The sequence below is a fragment of the Perognathus longimembris genome, chromosome 2 (genome assembly GCF_023159225.1).
Source record: "Perognathus longimembris pacificus isolate PPM17 chromosome 2, ASM2315922v1, whole genome shotgun sequence".
Lineage (NCBI taxonomy): Eukaryota > Metazoa > Chordata > Mammalia > Rodentia > Heteromyidae > Perognathus > Perognathus longimembris.
The window spans coordinates 28,065,110-28,086,220 of record NC_063162.1 but is presented as its reverse complement, the minus strand read 5'-3'; the positions used below and the strand labels follow the sequence as shown (position 1 = coordinate 28,086,220).

The window sequence follows — 21,111 nt, the reverse complement described above, 5'->3', positions numbered from 1 at the left end:
TTCATATTTTATTATTTACTCAAGAAAATTACAAAAACAAATCTCATTTCCTTCTATATAATTTATATTTAAAAACACACTGAAAAATCACAAGCAAGAATAAAATTACTCTAACAGTGGTATATCAGTAATAGAAATTTTTTTCTAAAGAATAAAGGAATAATGCCGGGTGCAAGTGGCTCAGGCCTGTAAATCCTAGCTACTCAGGAGGCTAGGATCTGAGGATCAAAGTTAAAAACTAACCCTATAAAGTCTGTGAGACTCTTATCCCCAGAAGTGGAGCTGAGGCTCGAGTGCTAGAGCACTAGCCTTGAGCAAAAATACACAGGGACAGCACCCATGTCCTGAGTTCAAACCCTACAACTGGCACACACAAAAAAAGGAATATAATGAAAGTATAATAGAACATAGACGGAAGGAATTTATTCTTAACTCATATGTCATTAGACAATTTATAGTTTATACTCTTATTGCTATGGCTTTATCTGGTCTAAGATAGGTTTATAAACTGGTCAGTACTATGTGGCAAGCAATTAAGTTTAATTGCTTAAGAAATACTACATAGGAAAAGGTGATAAAACTGAATCTAGGGCCAACAAAAAAGATAGATAAGAGAAAGAAATAAGATGAAAAGCTTAACAGACCTTCCAAATACTATTTACAACAGTGACTATGTTTGCTCTTTCACTAGAATCACTTCAATTTAGAAATAAAGTTCAAAAATCAAGGTCATAAACATCTCTAGTTTCTTTTGGAGTCATTACTGGCAAAAGAAAATAGGTTTAGGTTACCTGAGTAAGGTCCTATTACTTTTAAGAATAATTTTTTAGTATTTACTTTTAACCATACTAGACAAGCATACTCATAAAAAAGCTAGTTTAAAAATTAATATGCCTGTCTGCCAGGCACTGGTGGTTCATGCCTATAATCTTAGTTACTTAAGAGGCTGAGATCTGAGGAACTGGTTTGAAGCCAGCCCAAGCAGGAAAGTTTGATACTCTTTATCTGCAATTAACTACCAAAAAGCTGGAAGTGGAGCAGTGGCTAAAGTGGTGGAATGTGAGTCCTGGGTAAAAAAGCTAGGGGAAGTGTCCAGGTGCTGAGTTCAAGCCCCAGCACTGCCAAAAAATTAATATGCTGATGGATACTTTTTTTCCCCAGTCCTGTATCTTGGGACTCAGGGTCTGAGCACTGTCCCTGGCTTCTTTTTGCTCAAGGCTAGTATTCTACCTCTTGAGTCACAGCACCACTTCTGGCCTTTCTGTTTATGTGGTATTGAGGAATCGAACCCAGGACTTCATGCATGCTAGGCAAGCACTCTTCTGCTAAACCACATTCCCATCAAACTTATTTGGAACAAGAAACCTGACTTCTACATGGGCAAGTTTCACAGATTTTGTCCAAATATCCTCAATGTCCAGGATTGCACCTGGTTTATAATATGCCACCCACTGTGACAAGTACTTTACATGCATTTCATTTACTCCCAGGACAGGCATACATGCACACACAAAATTGCTAAGCTAAAATAGAACACAGTAGCCTTCCAATTCCATGTTTTGTAGTCACACAATTATGCCTGATTTTCTGTGCCACCAACCAATCTAATCATCAACACCTGTGTCTACTTTGGACACGCAGTGCAGGTAAATTACTATGGCTAAGATTACTAACACAAACATTGTTTTCATTACCAATAGTAATTTTATAAAATAATGGGTTTCATAATGCCATTTTCCTACATATACTAAAAATAACACTTAAAAGACAATATTACCTGTGATGAAAATTTAACTTAAAGGAACATTCTTGGCATAATCCTAAAAAATTCAAAACCAGAAAATAAAAAATAATTAATTGCTGAACTTGAGCAATAACTATTATCATTTCCCAATTTTAAATTTAGATTTTAATATTCTATAGAGGGGAACTAATTTGAAGACAATAATGTGACCTTCACCAACTCACCCGAATTCACATATGCATATAAAATAAAAATGATTAAAATAACTGAGAAATTGAAAATATTTTAACACTACTTTATAAAAATAACTGTCAATTGTGTTGCATTAGCAGCACTAATGTCTCATATCAAAGCTACCTAGTAGTAATAATAATAGTCAAATAATTTTCCAGGGGATACAGTTCCTTGTCTTACTCTCATTGCTCATGGAAACGTTTGCTGATAAGCACTTCTAGTCTGCACCAAGGGCGTGTGGGTAAATTGGTGACTTCTACGAGGTATGAGTAGTGAGCTTGAAGGCACATTTACTTAGGACCAAGAAACCTGAAGCAATGCCATTAACACAAGGAGGGAGAGAAGGAGTGGATGCAAAATGACTAACTTGAAATGAACAATTATGTCACCCTCAAATTGTTCTGTATTGAATGTCAAAGACAGTGAACTCACTACCAATACTGCATACTGTTATGACTACTGAATCAGATAATGTAAGTTTTTTAATTGCCTTTTCTGATACTCTGCCTCTTAGATGTGTAAGTCTAATATATATTTGAAATTAGAATAGTTTTATTGAAATGTCACCATAATGCTAAGAACATAAGAATTTGGGGCTCAAAACTTGAGTTTTGGGGCTGGGGATATGGCGTAGTGGCAAGAGAGCTTGCCTCGTATACATGAGGCCCTGGGTTCGATTCCCCAGCACCACATGTACAGAAAACGGCCAGAAGTGGCGCTGTGGCTCAAGTGGCAGAGTGCTAGCCTTGAGCAAAAGGAAGCCAGGGACAGTGCTCAGGCCTTGAGTCCAAGGCCCAGGACTGGCCAAAAAAAAACAACAAAAAAAAACTCGAGAGTTTGGTAAGCTCTAAGGAAAAATGAATACTTTCAGATATGTTATTTTCTGTTATATTTTAAGTACATATTTTAAATTGTATATTAAGCTTAGAATAAATCAATCTCACCTCTGATAAGTTAACTTACTTAATTTAACAAGTGCATTTCTCTTTTCGCCATGCTCAATGTAACCAAAATTAACTTCCCAACTCTTCAAACCTTCTTTTATATCACAATGTTTATTTCCACAAAAAAACTGACCTGCAAGAAGGAAAGAATATTTACCTACTGTAGCTGGTAAAATTTATCTGAATGATTTGTTATTAACTCTAAAGTTTACTTATAAAATATGTGATATCTTAGCTAAAGTCGACATTAGAAAATAACAAACCACAGTAATTGCTAAATGTTCAACAAATGTGTATACAAGAATCAGACCAAAGAGCTGAACTGCTACAAAATAACAAAATTATTGCTCGATAAGCCACTTATATTTAGAGTTGTAGTGACTATTAGGGAATCTTACAGTCTGGAAAGTGAGTGTACATTCTAAAATCCTGGAGGAAGAGACTTATAATCTTCTATGGATGAATCTTTCAATATTTATTTAATTGTAATATTAAAATTAACATTTTTAAGCAAAAACATAATAGCATTTATTTAGAACTCCAGTACAAATGAGAATCAAAACCACATTTCAGATATATAAAGTATGACATGTAATCAAACCCAATAATCTAAATTTTAGAATCATTTGTTACGATTAATACACATTACCATGTTCACCAAAAAAAGATTAAGGCTGATGAGCCACAAGGAAAAAGAAGCTGTTCGATGATATTTACTTTGGCAGAAAAAGACAAAAATCAAATTTTATTTATACAAAAAATTATACCATAATAAATTGTACCAACAGGAACAAATCTGAAACTAGCAAATTTTCATAAAATGCAAGAAATTACCAAACTGAATTCCCATGATCATAACCAAAGACAATTTCTAATTTATCTTCTAATATAATTTAAAATAAGTAAATTACAAATCTACATATGTTTAGTAATGGCTGTTAAGCAGTAAAAAACAAAATCATAACTTAAATCATAGCTGCATTTTGCTCTCTTTTCTTATATTCAGTTATATGAGTTTAGTGAGTTCATCATTTTTTAAAGGTAATATAAACTTCTGTGAAAATCTCATTCAAAATAGAAAAGTATACAATTATGAAAAACATTTCAAGATCCCTCATTATTTTACGCAAAAACAAATGAAACTGTAACCCTAAGAAAAGTTAAAAATAGCTTTAAATGTGTTCTTTTTCCTTTTACTCTAACACACTTTTAGAACTAATTCATTGTGTATATAAAAAGCCTTACTGCTTAATTTGCAGAGCTGAGTAAAACATCCAATTCATAGCTATCTGGTAACATATATGTCCACTCAAAAATTTAAACTCTTTTTGTGTTATTTTTATTTCTATTATCTTCAAGTAACAATCCAAAAGGGTTACCATTCAACAAATGAGTTTACAAGTACAATGCATTTTACTCAATGTCACCCCTTTCATCATCTTCCCCCATGCCTCCCACCCAACCCCTCCCCTCAATTTTCCTACTTTCATAGGATATGAATTGAATATTATGACTGCATTCTTGCCATGCTTCTATTGTTTTAAACTATTTTCTGTTTTAAATTGTTTCCCAAGTATTATTATATAGTTTTCTGAAATATTAATAGTGAAAATGCCATTATTGCATAAAAAGCTAATTTTACAGTGTGAAACAGTATGCAGGTCTACAATAACTCATACACTAATGTATGAGTTGAGTACAACAATGCATAGAGAAACCACTTACTGATTGCTAACCCAATGTTCTAGTTTAATCAGCTATCAGATAAAATATCTGGTCTCAATTTCAGGAACTCTCCAAAATGACAACTAGCCTGTATAAAAATTCTAATGGGTTCAAGTATAATTTAGTTTCTATTTTTAAAATGTGGATTTGACTAAACATAGTAATACCAATTATAATTCCAAAAACAGATTAAAAGGAAAAAAACATTCGTTTGTTCCTTATTGTTACGCTAAACATTTTTGTACCTTTTCTTTTTAAAATTCTTTTCTTTCTATTTGTACCAGGGCTTGAAGTCCTCTGACTTCACTCTCATGCAGCTTTCTTGCCCACAGCTGATGCTCTTATCACTTGAGCCATACCTCCACTATGGCATTTTGCTAGTTAATTAGAGATGGAATCTCATAGTTTTCTTCATGGGATGGCTTCAAGCCACAATCATCCAGGTCTTAGCCTCTTGAGTAGCTAGGATTACAGGCATGAGCCAGTGCACCAGTCTTAAATCTATTCTTAATTATTCTAACAGCAAAATTCTCAAATAAAAATCATTAAGCTATTCTCTCTCTCTCTCTTTGTCTCTGTCTCTCTCTGTCTCTTTCTCCCCACCCCCAACAGGTACAAAAGTCTGACCTCAAGGCAGAGTACTTATTAGGCTTGCTTTCTAGTTTGGCATTCTACCATTTGAGCCATGCCTCCAGCCCAGCATATTTTATTGGTCTGACCTCTGTTAATGTAACACAAATATATTTCCTTTTGTAGGAATAATTTATTTGTATGTGCTAAGAATAACCTAACCCAATGACTTCATTTCAATACCATAAGAAATTAAGCTATATCCTACTAAAAAGTAAACTTTCAACAAATAATTACCTTTTCCTGAAATTACTTCTTTTTCAACTCGCCACCTAAATCCAAACTGATAAGAAAAAAATATGTCAAAGTAAATTAAAGCATTTAATTTAAATTTAAACATGAAGCTAAATGTTCAACATTCTTAGCCATGAAGGAAATGCAAATCAAAACAATATTAAGATTCTATCTTAGCCCAGTTGAAATGGCTATGAAGAAAACAAGTGATAACAAATTCTTGGCAAGGATGTAGGAAGGCAGGGGATAAAGACCCTTATACATAGTTGGTAGGAATGTAAGTTAGTACAGCAGTTACTATGGAAGTAAGTATGGAGGCTCCTCAACCAACTAAAACTAAAAAAATAATGTGACCCTGACATATCACTTATGGTCATATATCTACAGGAATGCAAGCCGGCTTTCATTAGAGATATCTGTACATCCATATTTATAGCAGCACTTTTCACAATAGCCAAAATGTGAAATCAATCTAGGTGCCTGTCAACAGATGACTGAATAAAGAAAATGTGGCATATATACACAGTGGAGTGGCTAGGAGTTATGGAGAGACGAAGCAGAACATAGAAGATTTTAAGGGTACACTTTGATAGTAGATATATATGCATGCATTATTCTGATAGGGGCTGTTAGTAGGGAATGCTGTACATGTATGGGGGAAGGAGAGGCATAAGGGAACTCATTGTACTGCCACTCAATTTTACTAGAAATCTAAAAGCAAAATCTAAGATTAAATGAAAAAAAGAAAAGAGAAAAAGATTCAGCTCTAGAATCAGGCAGACCTATAAAGGACTCTAATGAATGATAGTTCATAAAGTTCTACCATTCATTGCCTAGCTCTATAACCTTGGGGAAAATGAACTCTAATTATTTTATTTCCCTTTTATGTATAAAGATAGGGGCAGTAATAATAATATTTACCTAAAAGGATCATAATATTAAGAGAGACTTTACAGAGTCTTCAATGCTTGGTTAACTTTGGATTTATTTTTCTATTATTTGAATCTGGCAGTTTTCTATCTTAAATGCAAAGGTAAAAGTACGCTGGTTAAAATCCAGTGAATGCCAGGTATGTTGGTAAATACCTGCAATCCCAACACTTATGAGGCAGGAGGATTTTGATTATAAGGCCAGCCTAGAATACATAGTAAGATCCTGAGGAAGGGGGGGGGGGGGCGGGAGGGAAGGAAGGAGGGAGGGAGGGAAAGGGAAAGGGAAAAGGAAGAGGCAGGGAGGAGGGCAGGACAGGGCAGGGCAGGAAAAGGGAGAGGGGAAGGAAGAAGAAAGGAGAGGATGGAAGGATCTTTCAAATATCTATTCAATGAATACTTAAATCTATTCAAGTACTTATATAACCCAAGCTGGCCTTAGACTTCATAGCCCAGAGTAGCCTCAAACTTAAAATCCTCATACCTCTACCTCCCAAGTACACAGATTTCAGACATGCATGACATGCCCAGCCTAGACCACAGCTTTTTCTGAAGAGTAGTCACCATGTATTAATCCAGCGTCCAGTTCAGTTTCAATAAATATTGAAAAACAATCCACAAATGACCCAGGATTGTTCTATTGTTAAGAGAAATATATGATAATGTTACATGTCCCTAGAAAGACTTAGTAGTTCACATTTGATTTGCAATGTAGTCATCTCAAATAACTTCAACTGTTGTGGCACTTTCTAGATTATATGTGGCAATTAACAGGCACACAGATAAGAGCTAAGAACTAGAGTCCACAACTAATTCAGAAAAACCATGAAATCTTTGGGACACATCAAGGACATAGCTTTATAAACAGGGTTATACAAGATATTACTATTGTCTATCCAGAGTTGGAAAAAAACATACATATTAAAGGCACTAATGAAAAAATTATTACACCAATCCTGGCGGTAATGAGCTCAAACCACTTGGACATATACATTTAAGATCGTTTTTTTAAACTAGGTTGTCCACATATAAATAATAACATATATACAAATATTCACTATCCATGACATACTTATTCATATATCATTCCTTCCTCTCACATTTCCAACTGGGATCATCTGTTCCTGGTCACTTTTTCCAGTTACTAATTTGAAGTTGAGCTAGGAATAAAAATAACCTTACTATTAACCAAAGCAAGATGTAGCGTGGGAATGGAAATCTGTCATTATTAATTAGCACTCATTGAAAAGTTAATTTTACTAAAACAGACGTTATTTATATCATAGAAGATGTGCACCTGCCTTTCTATAAATAATCAATTGAAAAATCTATCAATTTCAAGCATCCTCTGTGAAATGATACATCATTCTACAATGTTAAATCAGTCACTATAATCACTGTGGCTCTAGACCAGTCAAGATGAAACAGGATGCCACTTGTATTTAATTTTAGACTAGTCACACTTCAGCTCACAAAGAAAAAGCACCCTTATCCTTTATAAATTCCACAGGCCCTTTGTAAGTCCCTTGGCTGAAGAGGTTAAACGATCAAAATGATACTTCATAGGTTCAAGACAACTCAGATTAGAATTATTGTCTCTAACATGATAGTGGAGGGTGGGGGTCCCCCACAAAATAAAAATTAATATTGCATGTTAGTAAGAATACCTTCTCTAATATTTAGAGGGCATACCTTATTTTCTTTGTATCTACTGAGATCTGCTATGCAGTATTCTTTGAATAATTTATCATAGTATTTCTTTGCAAGTCTCTTCTCCCTAGAACCAGGAAAAAAAAGTAGTACACATTTAGAAATCTAAGTATAGCTTTTCACTTGGAAGTAATGTCAAATAAGTAACACATATGATATAAATATTAATGTTTTAAAAGAGGCCTATGACATATGCACAGACAGAAAACTGACAAATGCGAAGAATTATTTTTTATCCTTTTTATTGTGTGTGTGTGTGTGTGTGTGTGTGTGTGTGTGTGTATGTTATATGTGTGTGTTGCTACTAGGACTTGAACTCAGGGCACAGTTACTGTCCCTGATCATTTTTGCTCAAAGCTAGTGTTCTAGTACTCGGGCCACAACTCCACCTCCAGATTTTTGCTGGTTAAATGGAGATAAAGGTCTCATGAACTTTCCTATTAGTGCTGGCTTTGAACTACAATCCTCAGATCTCAGCCTCCTAAATAGCAAGGACTATAGGCCATGAGCCACGAGATCTCAGCTAATGTTTAGATTTTGTGTATGTATGTGCCAGTCCTGGGGCTTGAACTCAGGGCCTGGGCACTGTCTCTGAGATTCTTTTTCTCAAGACTAGAGTTCTACCAATTGAGCTATAGTACCACTTCTGGCCTTTTCTGAACAGTTTGCTGGAGACTGTCACGGACTTTCCTGTTTGGGCTAGCTTTGAACCGTGATCCTCATTCTCAGCCTGAGTAACTAAGATTATAGGCATGAACTACCAGCACTAGATTTAATGTTTAGATTTTTAATACCAGTCTCAGGGATTACTTTTTACCAAATTACTTAAAATTTTATGTGAAGCATCTATTCCAAGAAGACATGCAATATGGTCCTTGATTCAGAATCATCCTATGAGAAGGCTGAATGCTTTGGATCAATGACAAATAAGGAAACACTGGATAAGAAAGACAGGACTAAGCATTTTGTACATGGTGGCTGTGATGGCTAAAACTACCAAGTCATTTCCATTTCATCTTCTTCATTCCATAGGAATCTGTGATTGTCTCGAATAACATCCAAGTCTGTCTTGTCATTCTCCCTGGAAAATAAAATTATTTCTATTTAATTCAAAAACAAAATTAACCAATTTAGGAATCAAAACAATGTACTTTGAAAACAAGTAAAAATATAATACATAAAATATATCTAAGCATATATTTATATACATACATACATATACTATTTCAGTATTTTTAAGAGATACTTAAAAAGAGTGTTGCTACATAAGCAAGCTAAATGCATAAGAATCCATGCATATTCAATGAGTGCTACCAAAAGCCAGGATGAGAAAACTGAATCACTAAATAAGAAAATATGAATAAACCTAACTTTCAGAATTTAGTGAGAAGTTAGTAAGACTCTTCTGTGGATACCTAATTAAAAAAAAAACTATGGAAAGTTACCTCGTTGCTAGGAAGACTGAGCAAAAGAAGAGAGCTAAGATGAGCTTTCAAGATAAAGTGCTACTTAAAGAAAAGATAAAATGCTAGCCAGTCAGGGGGTAGAATAAATGATTGTTGAGAGATACAGGTTAAAGTAATAGATGAACTGAATTTGGAGATGACATTGTTGAGATAGTACTAAATATTTTTAAGGCCACTGACTCAGAAAATTAAAACAGAGGGGGGAAAAAAGTCCATGCAGGACCAAATGGCTCTAATAAAGGGGTCTCCAATTCAGTAAGAACTTTCATACATGAGAAATTTTGAGTGAGGTTTCTGTTTGCCTGACCTTGTAAAACATAATCCTCAACACTAAGGTCTAAACATTTTATTGTCTCAAAGATCTGTGCCAACAAGACACATGAGTATTCCTTACAAATGCTGTTATTGCCAGGATCACACCTGGCTCAGCAATTGAGACAGCTACCTGAGGCCTGTTGCCAAGGAAATGGGATTCACAAAGAGCAACTTAACTAGAAACTGCAGATGGCCTGTCCACCTAAGCCATGACAAGGAGACTGAGAGGCAGGGGAAAAGTGACAAGAGTCAGAAGACACAGAAGCCATACATAGGTCTTTAAAATCACCCACATGTCCCCTCTCCATGACTTTGGTGACTGACACTTACCCCAAACGCCTGAAGTCTTCCTTTTTGCCACCATAATATAAAATATAATCATTTACAAACTTTGTATGCCTTTGGTACTGAAATGAGAAAATTAAGGATTTTATTGACTTATTTTGTGTTGTCGTAAGTTACACAAAAAGCATAGTAGGAATGTTTATTTTTTTAAATGTGTCAATATATTATATGTGCTTATATATAACATGCTTTCATGAAAATCTAGAACAGTATACGTTAAACTGTTCAGAGTCACAAATATACAGCAGAAGAACTTTTACTTCCTGCTGAATACTTTCCCAAGTATATATTACTTGAAATGTAATGTTTGTAATATTATTCCTGTGATTTAGCATATCACCACCAGGGGAGAGCAAGAGCTTTCTATTCTATTCCTACATTGCACACATTCTTTTACCACCACATAGTCTATAAATCAAAAGGTGAAAAGTAAAGACACCATGGCAGAATTTACCATCATTTTTATAAAACATAATCCAGTTGTTTCTTAATATTAAAGCCTCTAATAGAAGATTTAACTTTTATAATATTAAATCCTAACATTAAATTTTCAAAAAGCAGAGTGATTTAAGAAACCCAGTGGTTTATAAAACCATGTTTATTTTCACTGCAGCGTAACAAGATGTATGAGCATTCTACTGTTTTGAAAGAGTTGGTGGCACATGCATAGAGTTGAATATGAATTAAGCAAAGCTGACCTCCCCTTCTGTAATTCTATCTGTAATGACAAACTATTACATTAAAGATACATGACAGCCAGGCACAAGTGGCTCATGCCTGCAATCCTACCTACTCAAGAGGCTGAGATCTGAGGATTACAGTGCAAAGCCAGCCTGGGCAAGATAAGTCTGTGAAACTCTTTTTTTTCCTTATAATTTTTCTCTTTTAATTTAATTAATTAATTAATTAATTTTATTCATGTGGTACTGAGGAATTGAACCCAGAGCTTCATGTATGCTAGGCAAGCACTGTACCACTAAGCCACATTTCCAGCCTCTGTGAGACTCTTATCTCCACTAAACTACCAAAAAAAGCCAGAAGTGGAGGTGTGGCTCAAGGGGTATAGAACTAACCTTGAACAAAAAATAAACAAAAACAAAAAAACAAAAAAATAAAAACACCTCAGGGACAATGCCTAGGCCCTGAGTTCAAGTGAAAGTGGGAGGGGGGAGAGGAAGGGGGGAAGGGGAGAAAGAGGAGGAAGGAGGAAAGAAGAGACAGATAGAAAAGGAAAAGATACATAATGATCACAATGTGGTCTAATAGAATACTTTATTATACTTCCAAAAGCAGTTAACATTTCGGAAGGAGTAGGGCATGAGAAATGACAGATACTTTGAAAATGGGTTTAAGTACTTGAATGGCCAATTACTGGTCATGGTGAAGTCATTTTCCCGATAAAAGCTGTGGTCAGTAAATTTTTTTCATAAAAGGCTAGATGGCAAGCCAAACGCTGGTGGCTCATACCTATAATCCTTGCTACTTAGGAGGCTGAGATCTGAGGATCACAGTTTGAAACCAGCCCAGATAGAAAAGTCTCCAAAGTCTCTTTTCTCCAATTAACCACTCAAAAAACCAGACGTGGAGCTGTGGCTCAAGTAGTAGAACACTAGCCTTCAGCACAAGGAGGCTCAGGGACAGTGCCCCAGCCTTGAGTTCAAGCCTCATAACCAACCAACAACAACAAGAACAACAACAAAAAGGCTAGATGGGAAATATTGCAGGCCGTGCAGGGCATATGGTCTTGGTTAGGCCAGTGTAGCAAGAAGGTAACCATAGACAACATATAAATGTGGTTATGTTCCAACACATTTTTTTTTTTTTTTTTTTTTTTTGCCAGTCCTGGGGCTTGGACTCAGGGCCTGAGCACTGTCCCTGGCTTCTTTTTGCTCAAGGCTAGCACTCTGCCACTTGAGCCACAGCGCCACTTCTGGCCATTTTCTGTATATGTGGTGCTAGGGAACTGAACCCAGGGCCTCATGTATAAGAGGCAAGCACTCTTGCCACTAGGCCATATCCCCAGCCCCCCAACACAATTTTTTTAATGTCTAAAAACAGGTGGTCAATGGAACCCTTGCTTCCAGGAAGATGGAGTAGACGAAGATTTATTTCTTCCTATTCCTTAACTAACAATAAATAATCTTTATATATATAACAAACGTAAGAAAATTCTGGCTGGTGATCTGGAGGACTGCTTCAAGACCAACCAGAGACTAGCAAAAAAGTTCATGAGACTCCAAAATGACCAGCAAAAAAGCAAGACTAGATATGTGGCTCAAGTAGTAGAGCACCAGCTGAGTAAGCACACCTAACATGCTCTGGATTCAAACCCAAGTGGTACCAAAAAAGTAAGAGAAAAAAACAAGAATGAAAGGATGGAAGGAAATTTTAAAAAGAAAGAAAATTAAATGGTGGTGAGGTGATTCATCAAATTCCTCAGGTCAGGTTTTCTTTTCTTTCTTTCTTTTCTTTTATTTTTTTGCCAATCCTGGGGCTTTGACTCAGGGCCTGAGCACAGTCCCTGGTTTCTTTTTGCTCAAGGCTAGCATTCTACCTCTTGAGCCACAGCGCCACTTCTGGCTTATGTGGTGCTGAGGAATCAATCCCAGGGCTTCATGTATTGGGGGCAAATACTTTACCACTAGGCCAAATTCCCAGCCCCTCCCCAGGTTTTCTTTATGTCTCATACATTGCAGACTTGGAAATGAAGCTGATAGTCTAGAAATGCCACACATAGACTTGAACAGCATCATAAAATCCTGTTTTCTCTATCCAAATGACTAAGAGTTGGTCTAATGAGACCAGGAACTTTTAGACAGTAATTACTGTACACTAGCCAAACACCACAGTAAAAACTGTGATCTCTCCTCCACTCATGCCTGAAGTGGAATATCTAGACTTTCACTGTCACCAGGCTGCAACTATGAGTCTCGACTCTGCCCATATGTCAGAAAAGACAGAGCAGATGTTCAAATGCTAAAGGAACAAGAGGCTGAGATCTATGGGAAAGCTAAACTACTGTCTAAGAAGCTAAGAGGAAGCAACAAATTAGGGATACAACAGTACTTTTATTTCTCTCTAATATCTCATCAGTAATAGGGATGGCAGTGTAGCAGTTACTGTCTTGAGCAGTTTTAATGAGACTGAGCTGAGACTAGACTAGAAAAGGGAAGGGAAACAAGTTATAATTCAAATCTAGCCTCTAGTCATGACTAAGAATTAAAGTCACAGCAGGCCTGAGGATGGTCCCCAGACAGATGGAATTTCAAATAAACTTTTTTTAAGGATTTAGATAAGCAAGAACCAGATAGGAAGAGAACTTAAATAGAGACTAAAGATAAGAGAATGTAGGGAAGGGAAGTATCAAAAGCTCATCAAAAACAAATTGAAAGAATATTTGCAGATTCATGAACTATATAAGCCTATTTACAGATTATACTAGCAACATGTTTCATTTGTCTGTAAATATTCTCTATATATTGGTAAAAAGAGAATTATTCCCAAAATAAAGTGTACATATACAGAAGTATTGATGGTAAAATTCTATTTGCAATAAGCATTTATCTCAAAAATTAAAAAGGCATACTTGGCTTCCTAAAATTATGAACAAAAACTTTTTAAATAGAGTAACAAAACATATTTTAATATTTTACTAAATACAGAAATCTACAAATATAAAAAGGATACAGCATCCATAGCTATGAGATGAAATCTTCTATTTCGTGCTTCTTCCCTGTTAAAAAAATATTTTAAACAAATTCAAATGTCTATATTCTAATTATAATCAAATTGCTTCATTTTTGAGTTCATAAAACATCATAAACCAAAGAATGTAATTCACACTGAAAAATCATACCTATCCAGCAATTCTGCTGCAACTTGTTTATGGACCACCTTCCCATGTTTTTCTTTCTGAAATGGCTTTTCAAGCAGTAAATCATCTTCAACTGCCCTATTGTATTAAGAAGAAACATTAGAGAGTTAATTTTTCTAAAAGGTGTTTACTAGTTCTTGCAAATTGAGCAGACTTTGCAGAATTCAAGTCTTATCTTTAAAAAAGACTCACTGATCTTTGTAAGGCAGTTTACATTTCTTTAACTGTATTTAATGCCTATATAAATGAAGAAGATGAAACTAATGTACTGATTCCAGTGTCACACTACCCAAGTTTCTAGTTCAAATTCTGACTAAGCCTTTTTTATTTTTTATTTTTTTGTACTGCTCCTGGGGATTGAACTCAGGGCCTTGACGCTGTTTGAGGGATGCTGTCCCTGAACTGTTGTTCTGAAGGCTAGCACTCTATCACTTGAGCCACAGCTCCACTTCTGGCTTTTTGGTGGTTAACTGGAGATAAGAGTCTCCAGATTTTCTGGGTATACCCAGGCTAGGTTTGAACCTTGATCCTCAGATCTAAGTCTATGACTATAGTCTTATGACTATAGGCATGAGCCACCAGCACACAGCTTGACTAGGCTGTCTTTCACCTTAATTTTAATAGGATTAAGTGACTTAATTTCTGTCTGCAAAGTAGGGGTATTCAGTTTTTGGTAATAAAAAGTATGGAAAAAGAAAGGACCATCATAGAGGATACAGACCATGGATGATCAGCCCTAGACACTTAGATAAACATAATCCTAGAGCACAGTATCTAACTACATTGCTCAAATTCTATTCTGACAAAGTATTTTTAATAAAAAAGAAAATATAAATCATAAAATATATTTTACTATAATTATATCCATAAAGATGGATTATCTTTATTAAAATGTTCAAGTCACTTCCTTAACAAAGACCCAGAAAGGCTGCAAATCAAAGAAAGATTGGACAAATGGGACTGCATGAAACTGCAGAGCTTCTGCACGGCAAAGGACATAGAAACAGAAAGCCCACAGACTGGGAGAAGATCTTTGCCGGCCATTCAACAGACAAAGGCCTCATATCTAAAATACATGCACAGGGCTGGGAATATGGACTAGTGGCAAGAACGCTTGCCTCCTACACATGAAGCTATCGGTTCGATTCCCCAGCACCACATATATGGAAAACAGCCAGAGGGGGCGCTGTGGCTCAGGTGGCAGAGTGCTAGCCTTGAGCAGGAATAAGCCAGGGAAGGTGCTCAGGCCCTGAGTCCAAGGTCCAAGACTGGCCAATAAATAAATAAATAAATAAATAAATAAATAAATAAATAAATAAATAAATAAATAAATATAAAATATATGCAGAACTAAAAAAATTACCTTCCTCCAAAACAAAACCGCAAAGAACCAATAGCCCCCTCATTAAGTGGGCTAAAGACTTACAAAGAAACTTCTCTGATGAGGAAATGAGAATGGCCAAGAGACATATGAAAAAGTGCTCTACATCACTGGCCATAAAAGAAATGCAAATCAAAACAACATTGAGATTCCATCTCACCCCAGTAAGAATGTAATATATCAAGAAAACTAACAATAACAGTTGTTGGAGGGGATGTGGCCAAAAGGGAACCCTACTTCATTGTTGGTGGGAATGTAAACTGGTTCAGACACTCTGGCAAGCAGTATGGAGAGTCCTCAGAAGGCTAAATGTAGAACTCCCCTATGACCCAGCAACCCCACTTTTGGGTATTTATCCAAAAAAACCACAAACAAAATCACAGTAAAGCCACCAGCACAACAATGTTCATCGCAACGCACTTTGTCATAGCTAGAATCTGGAACCAACCCAGATGCCCCTCCGTAGACGAATGGATCAGGAAAATGTGGTACATATACACAATGGAATTTTATGCCTCTATCAGAAAGAATGACATTGCCCCATTTGTAAGGAAATGGAAGGACTTGGAAAAAATTATACTAAGTGAAGTGATCCAGACCCAAAGAAACATGGACTCTATGGTCTCCCTTATTGGGAATAATCAGCACAGGTTTAGGCAAGTCACAGCAGAGGATCACAAGAGCCCAATAGCTATACCCTTATGATCACATAAGATGATGCTAAGTGAAATGAACTCCATTTTATGGAAATGATTGTTATATCACAGTTGTAACTACTTTCAATGTCCCATGTGTATCTGTAGCTTCTACTATTGATGATGTTCTTGTATCACCTTCCTGTGGTTGTATCTACACTATCTCTGTAATCTTATCTGAGTGTATGGGAAACAGTGTGTACTGGTATTAGAATTAGGAAATTCAACGGGAATACCAAAATCGAGAGACAAAGGGTAAAAAAAGACAAACAACTACAAAAGCAATACTTGCAAAACTATTTGGTATAAGTGAACTGAACTCCTCATGGGGGGAAAGGGAAAGGGGGAGGAGGAAGGGGGGAATGAGGGACAAGGTAACAAACAGTACAAGAAATGTATCCAATGCCTAACGTATGAAACTGTAACCTCTCTGCACATCAGTTTGATAATAAAAATTTGAAAAAAAAAAAAAGAAAATGTTCAAGTCATTAGTATCCCTAGTATAGTACTCTCATTGAAGAATTACTTTAATGAGTCAACCACTCCTAAATTAATAGATAAAATCAATCTCTAAGCAATGAAGCTGCAAAAATGCCTTTAGGCAGTTATTTGGTCAAGACATAGCCTCTTTGCAACACCTAGGCTTTACAGACTGGCAGTTCTTGTCTCCTCCCATCAAATCTTCCATAAGCTTCTTACTTTAACCTACTCTTTCATAGGACTACCCTGTGTTACAACTGCATCCTCCACGCCAACCTCACTTTGAAGGCAAATGCTAGGAAGACAGCATCAACTTCTGAACTATGACATTAACAGGCATATGACCCTTAACAGGTGAATGAAAATACATGGAACAGAGAAATCTGAAATCTTCCTTTTTTCCTCTTTCTAGCTCAGTAAATGCCTTTACAGGACATTTATCTTATTCCACCACAATTATCTTCAGTTTCTAATCAAGTTATTAGTCTTGATGAGTAAAAAAAAAAAAAAAATCACTCACTACAGCAGTTTTCTTCACATGGAGACACAATCCAAAACAATTCAATATAATTTGTCTCATATCAGTCTAGAAATTATGTAAACTATGGGCTATTTACCTTCTTTTCTTTTTGCTAGATTCTCCACCATGTTCATCATCACTAAAATCCGAGTCATAGCCTCCATGACCATGCATCTGTAAAGGAGTGTAAAAGCAACTATTTAGGCCCTGCCTTGACATTGTTTGATAGACAAAGCAGTTAAAAAATAAGTGATCCTCAGTAACCACAAGTTTTAAAAGACCATAACAGATCACTGTTTATGGGCTATTCAATCACCCAAAACTTCCAATTACTTTTAGATAGTAGAAAATGTATTTTTTTTTTAACCTTTCATCATCATTAGAGAGACTAGGTCACTCCACGGTCTTTCCATTTCAAGAAATGGAAGTGGAAAGAAGCTGAATACAATATTTTACATTTGTTTGACTCAGAACCAACTTTGACTGGCTAATTATGCACCTGGTAAGAGTGGTTCAGTCAAGGTCAGACCACAATAAATACCAGTATTGCAGTAAAATTATAATGTAGCTGACAATTCTTATTGCCTAATATTTCTTCTGCCACTGTTTAGGTATGTCTAGGAACACAAATGCCATTTTAGAACAACTGCTTACAGTATTAAATAACATGTTGTACATGTTTGTAGTCCAGAAAGGTTTCAGCCTAAGCTATCCCACACATCCTGTGTGGTACATTCACTATATTGAAATTTGTGGAAGTATTCAACCATGTTGGCACAATTATGAGACTACCTAAGGGTACATTTCTTCCAACATGTTCTCATTATGCCATGCTTGACTGCATTTATGTTGGCACACTGTGATATGTACTTGACAAATAGTGTTTGTGATCTTCCATAATCTTCATTGGGGGATGAAAAAAATCCAAGACTAGTGGATTGTGTGTACAATTTCAACTACTTCAATTATTCCAAATTGCCCTAGTATATAGCCACAAGAATTACAGCATTTGTGGAACATGCACTACTGATGAAAAATTTCCTGTTATCTTTTAACACATGTACGCATTTTCCTGTTTTGTTTAACATTTTTATAAATAAACTACCTTACCCTTTGGCTTATTTTGATCCTGTGACAATTCATGTTTAAATTGACATTCTTAAAAATGCAGTTGGTCAATTCTGCTGAAAGAAGCGCCTGAGTTTGGCATTATGTTGAATTTGGGACACATACTAATGGGGGAATGGATGGACTATTTAATGTCACAAATACTTAATTTGTATGGCTGAAAAGAAACCAGTCGATGTCAAATGACTCATCACAACTTGTAAACTTTAATATTCATGACAGCAAGTACAGCAGGAAAAGGAAAAAATAGCTTCCTAAACTTCACTGAACTGGACCTAAGACAGAAGTTGTTTCTAGTCTTAACTACACTAGTCGCTTCAACTCTGGGTTTCACCTATTCTAATCACTACATCACTAATCTTTAAATTGTACGAGTCAGTCAACTTTCAACCTTACACGTGTATCTGTACCTCTCTTGCCCTGTCCCCATCAAAATCCTCAGGGATGAAGAATATCATCTCAAGCCGGCTTGGAGATAAAGGTTTAACAGGCCACAGTTCCAGCTGTCTTATAGGTCACTGCCTCCTGTATCTGGATTTTATATCTTCTATCCAACCCCTGGCTCCAGCAATCCTATCTGTTCAAGCCAAACCACCCTTTTACTCCTGGTCATCGTCAATTTCTTCCTATTTCAATGGGTTGGAGAAACAAAGGTAGGCCCTTGGTGGTAAATTCGAGTCAGCCTGCAGGAATTCAATGCCTAGCTCTGCACGTCCCATTTGTCTTTCTCTGTGGACAGGTTCCTGAATTTCTGAGCCTCGGTTTCCCCATTTATACAATGAGGCTAATGAGCACCGACCCCACAGGACTGAAGTTACCGGCTCGAAGGGGAACAGGGAGCCCGGTCTACGCTATGAGCGCGGCGGCGTCGCCGTCCAGTTCCCTCACCTACACCACCACCTCCTACCCTCGTTCCCGCCTCCTCAGTCTTCTTTCCTCACCCGGCTTCCACTACCTTCTACCTTCATTGACTGCCCTCAGGGGCTGGGCTCCGAAGTTCCCAGCCACTTCCGGCAGGGCCGGACGCCGGAGTCCCCGGGGCTCCATCGCCCGCCCGCCCCGACACTCCGGTCAACCCGCCCGAAGGGCACGTTTCCGGATACCCCACAGCCCTCCCTTCCGGTCCTCTCAGCACCGCCAAGCTCGCCCTGGGAGTCTTAGCACTGCAGCGACCACCCACCGCCTGAGCGGGCCGCTGCAGGACCCCGCGCCCGCCTCAGCCGCACAACCTTGCTGCCACCGCCGTCACCACTGCGGCCTCCACCTCCTCCTCCTTCCGCTCTACGGATCCCGACTGGGAGCCGCTTCCGGCTTGGCGCAGGCCCGTGTCACACCTAAAAGGTACCGTTTCCGGGGACGCCGGCTGTGTGCTACCGTTAGAACAGTTCCAGGTGGCTGTGGAAAAGGCCTGCAAAGAGTTGGGAGACGAGGCTCGCTGCTATTTCTCATCTCCCCCCCCCATCCCCACCCCCACCTCCCGCCTCCCGCCCCGGGCTTCTTTCCTTTCCCCTCGAGGAAATCCAACAAGTATCACAGTGTGGCTTAGCCCACGCCTGCCATGAATTTTCAGAAAAAAAAAAAAAAAACCCTGCCTGCCTATCACCTGCCGTCCTCTGTCTAGTAACCTTAGTAACGCCTCCGCTGAGCATCCTCCCAGCCTCGGCCTCTGCCTCTGCTCCCGAGCAAAGCCGCGCTCATAATTAGAGCAAAAATAACTTTCCATGTTCCACCACCCACACAGTAGATGCTGGTCCAAATGCAGAAGAGCTCATCAAACTGGTGAGGAAAGGGAAAAAAATAAAATAAGGAATGGGAGAGAGCTCACAGGGTCGTGGATCTTCTGCCAACGAGGAACCTGGCACATAGGAAAGAGGATCCAGAATAGAACCTAAAAAAAAAGAGAGAGAGAGAAAAAAAAAAAAAACAGGCAGGCAGGAAATTAAATTTATTTTAGGATCCTCTAGGCTCTCCCTGCATTCTGTGTTTTCCACCCCGTGACTCTGCTTTCCACACTAATTTCTGGATCCAGGCCTTGTCTCCCCCTGGCATTCAGGAGTTACGTCTGCTTCTTACTGCAGTACCCAACATGGTGCCTTGGAAATCACAAGCGCTAATTAAGTATTTGTTGAATTGAACTGGCATGCCTCAGGCTTTTTGCAGAAAGCCCTTTTTGAGAGGCAACCATGGCACTTCCTGCACATTGATTTTTATAGATGTCAATATCCTTATTAGTTCAAGGCTCCTTATCCTGGCAGTAAATTGTAGAGACATTCTGACTTACCTGCTGCAGTGAATGTGATCTTGAAAAGCTGTAACTTAAATGATAGTGACATCACTTATTTCACAATGCAATTGGATTATACTCCAGTAAAAAATGTTTGCTCAAAAAAGTAAAGCAATAGGAGGCCTCACAATTTAATGTTACATTCTTGGGGTTATTTTTTTAAGCACCCTTTTATGAGGCATTGAAAAAAAACACACCATCTGTTCTTTTATTATGAATACAGGCAAACACATTTGTTCCTTGTAGCCAATGTCCCTTCTATCAATATTTCACATTTATTAGCATTTTAAAAAAATTCTGGTATCTTCTTGCCTGGTTTCCTTTAGTATATGTATCAAAATAGCATAATGAACCCCAGTAAAAACTGTTAGAAGGGAGGCTAGGAATGTGGCTTAGCGGTAGAGTGCTTGCCTAGCAATCATGAAACCCTGGGTTCGATTCCTCAGCACCACATACACAGAAAAAGCCAGAAG

The 21,111-nt window shown here is 37.4% G+C and overlaps 1 protein-coding gene across 4 annotated transcripts in view; it reads right to left on the bottom strand.

Annotated features, from left to right (window-relative positions):
• LOC125346266 (protein FRA10AC1) overlaps positions 1-19,638 on the bottom strand; it is a 30,202-nt gene extending 10,564 nt beyond the window's left edge. Inside the window, exons 1-10 of one of the 4 annotated variants that reach the window (XM_048338675.1) lie at positions 19,584-19,638; positions 17,329-17,400; positions 14,133-14,230; positions 13,964-14,009; positions 10,262-10,338; positions 9,148-9,231; positions 8,133-8,217; positions 5,515-5,560; positions 2,942-3,055; positions 1,778-1,820 (exon numbers count right to left, since the gene is read on the bottom strand). In XM_048338675.1, coding sequence (XP_048194632.1) covers positions 1,778-1,820; positions 2,942-3,055; positions 5,515-5,560; positions 8,133-8,217; positions 9,148-9,231; positions 10,262-10,338; positions 13,964-14,009; positions 14,133-14,230; positions 17,329-17,400 — 665 coding nt within the window. In that variant the 5' untranslated portion in view covers positions 19,584-19,638. Of the gene's footprint in view, positions 1-1,777; positions 1,821-2,941; positions 3,056-5,514; positions 5,561-8,132; positions 8,218-9,147; positions 9,232-10,261; positions 10,339-13,963; positions 14,010-14,132; positions 14,231-17,323; positions 17,401-19,309; positions 19,376-19,534 lie in introns of those variants that run through there. The other 3 variants (XM_048338674.1, XM_048338673.1, XM_048338676.1) reach the window with 3 other exon arrangements.
• Between the last annotated feature and the right edge of the window lie 1,473 nt (positions 19,639-21,111).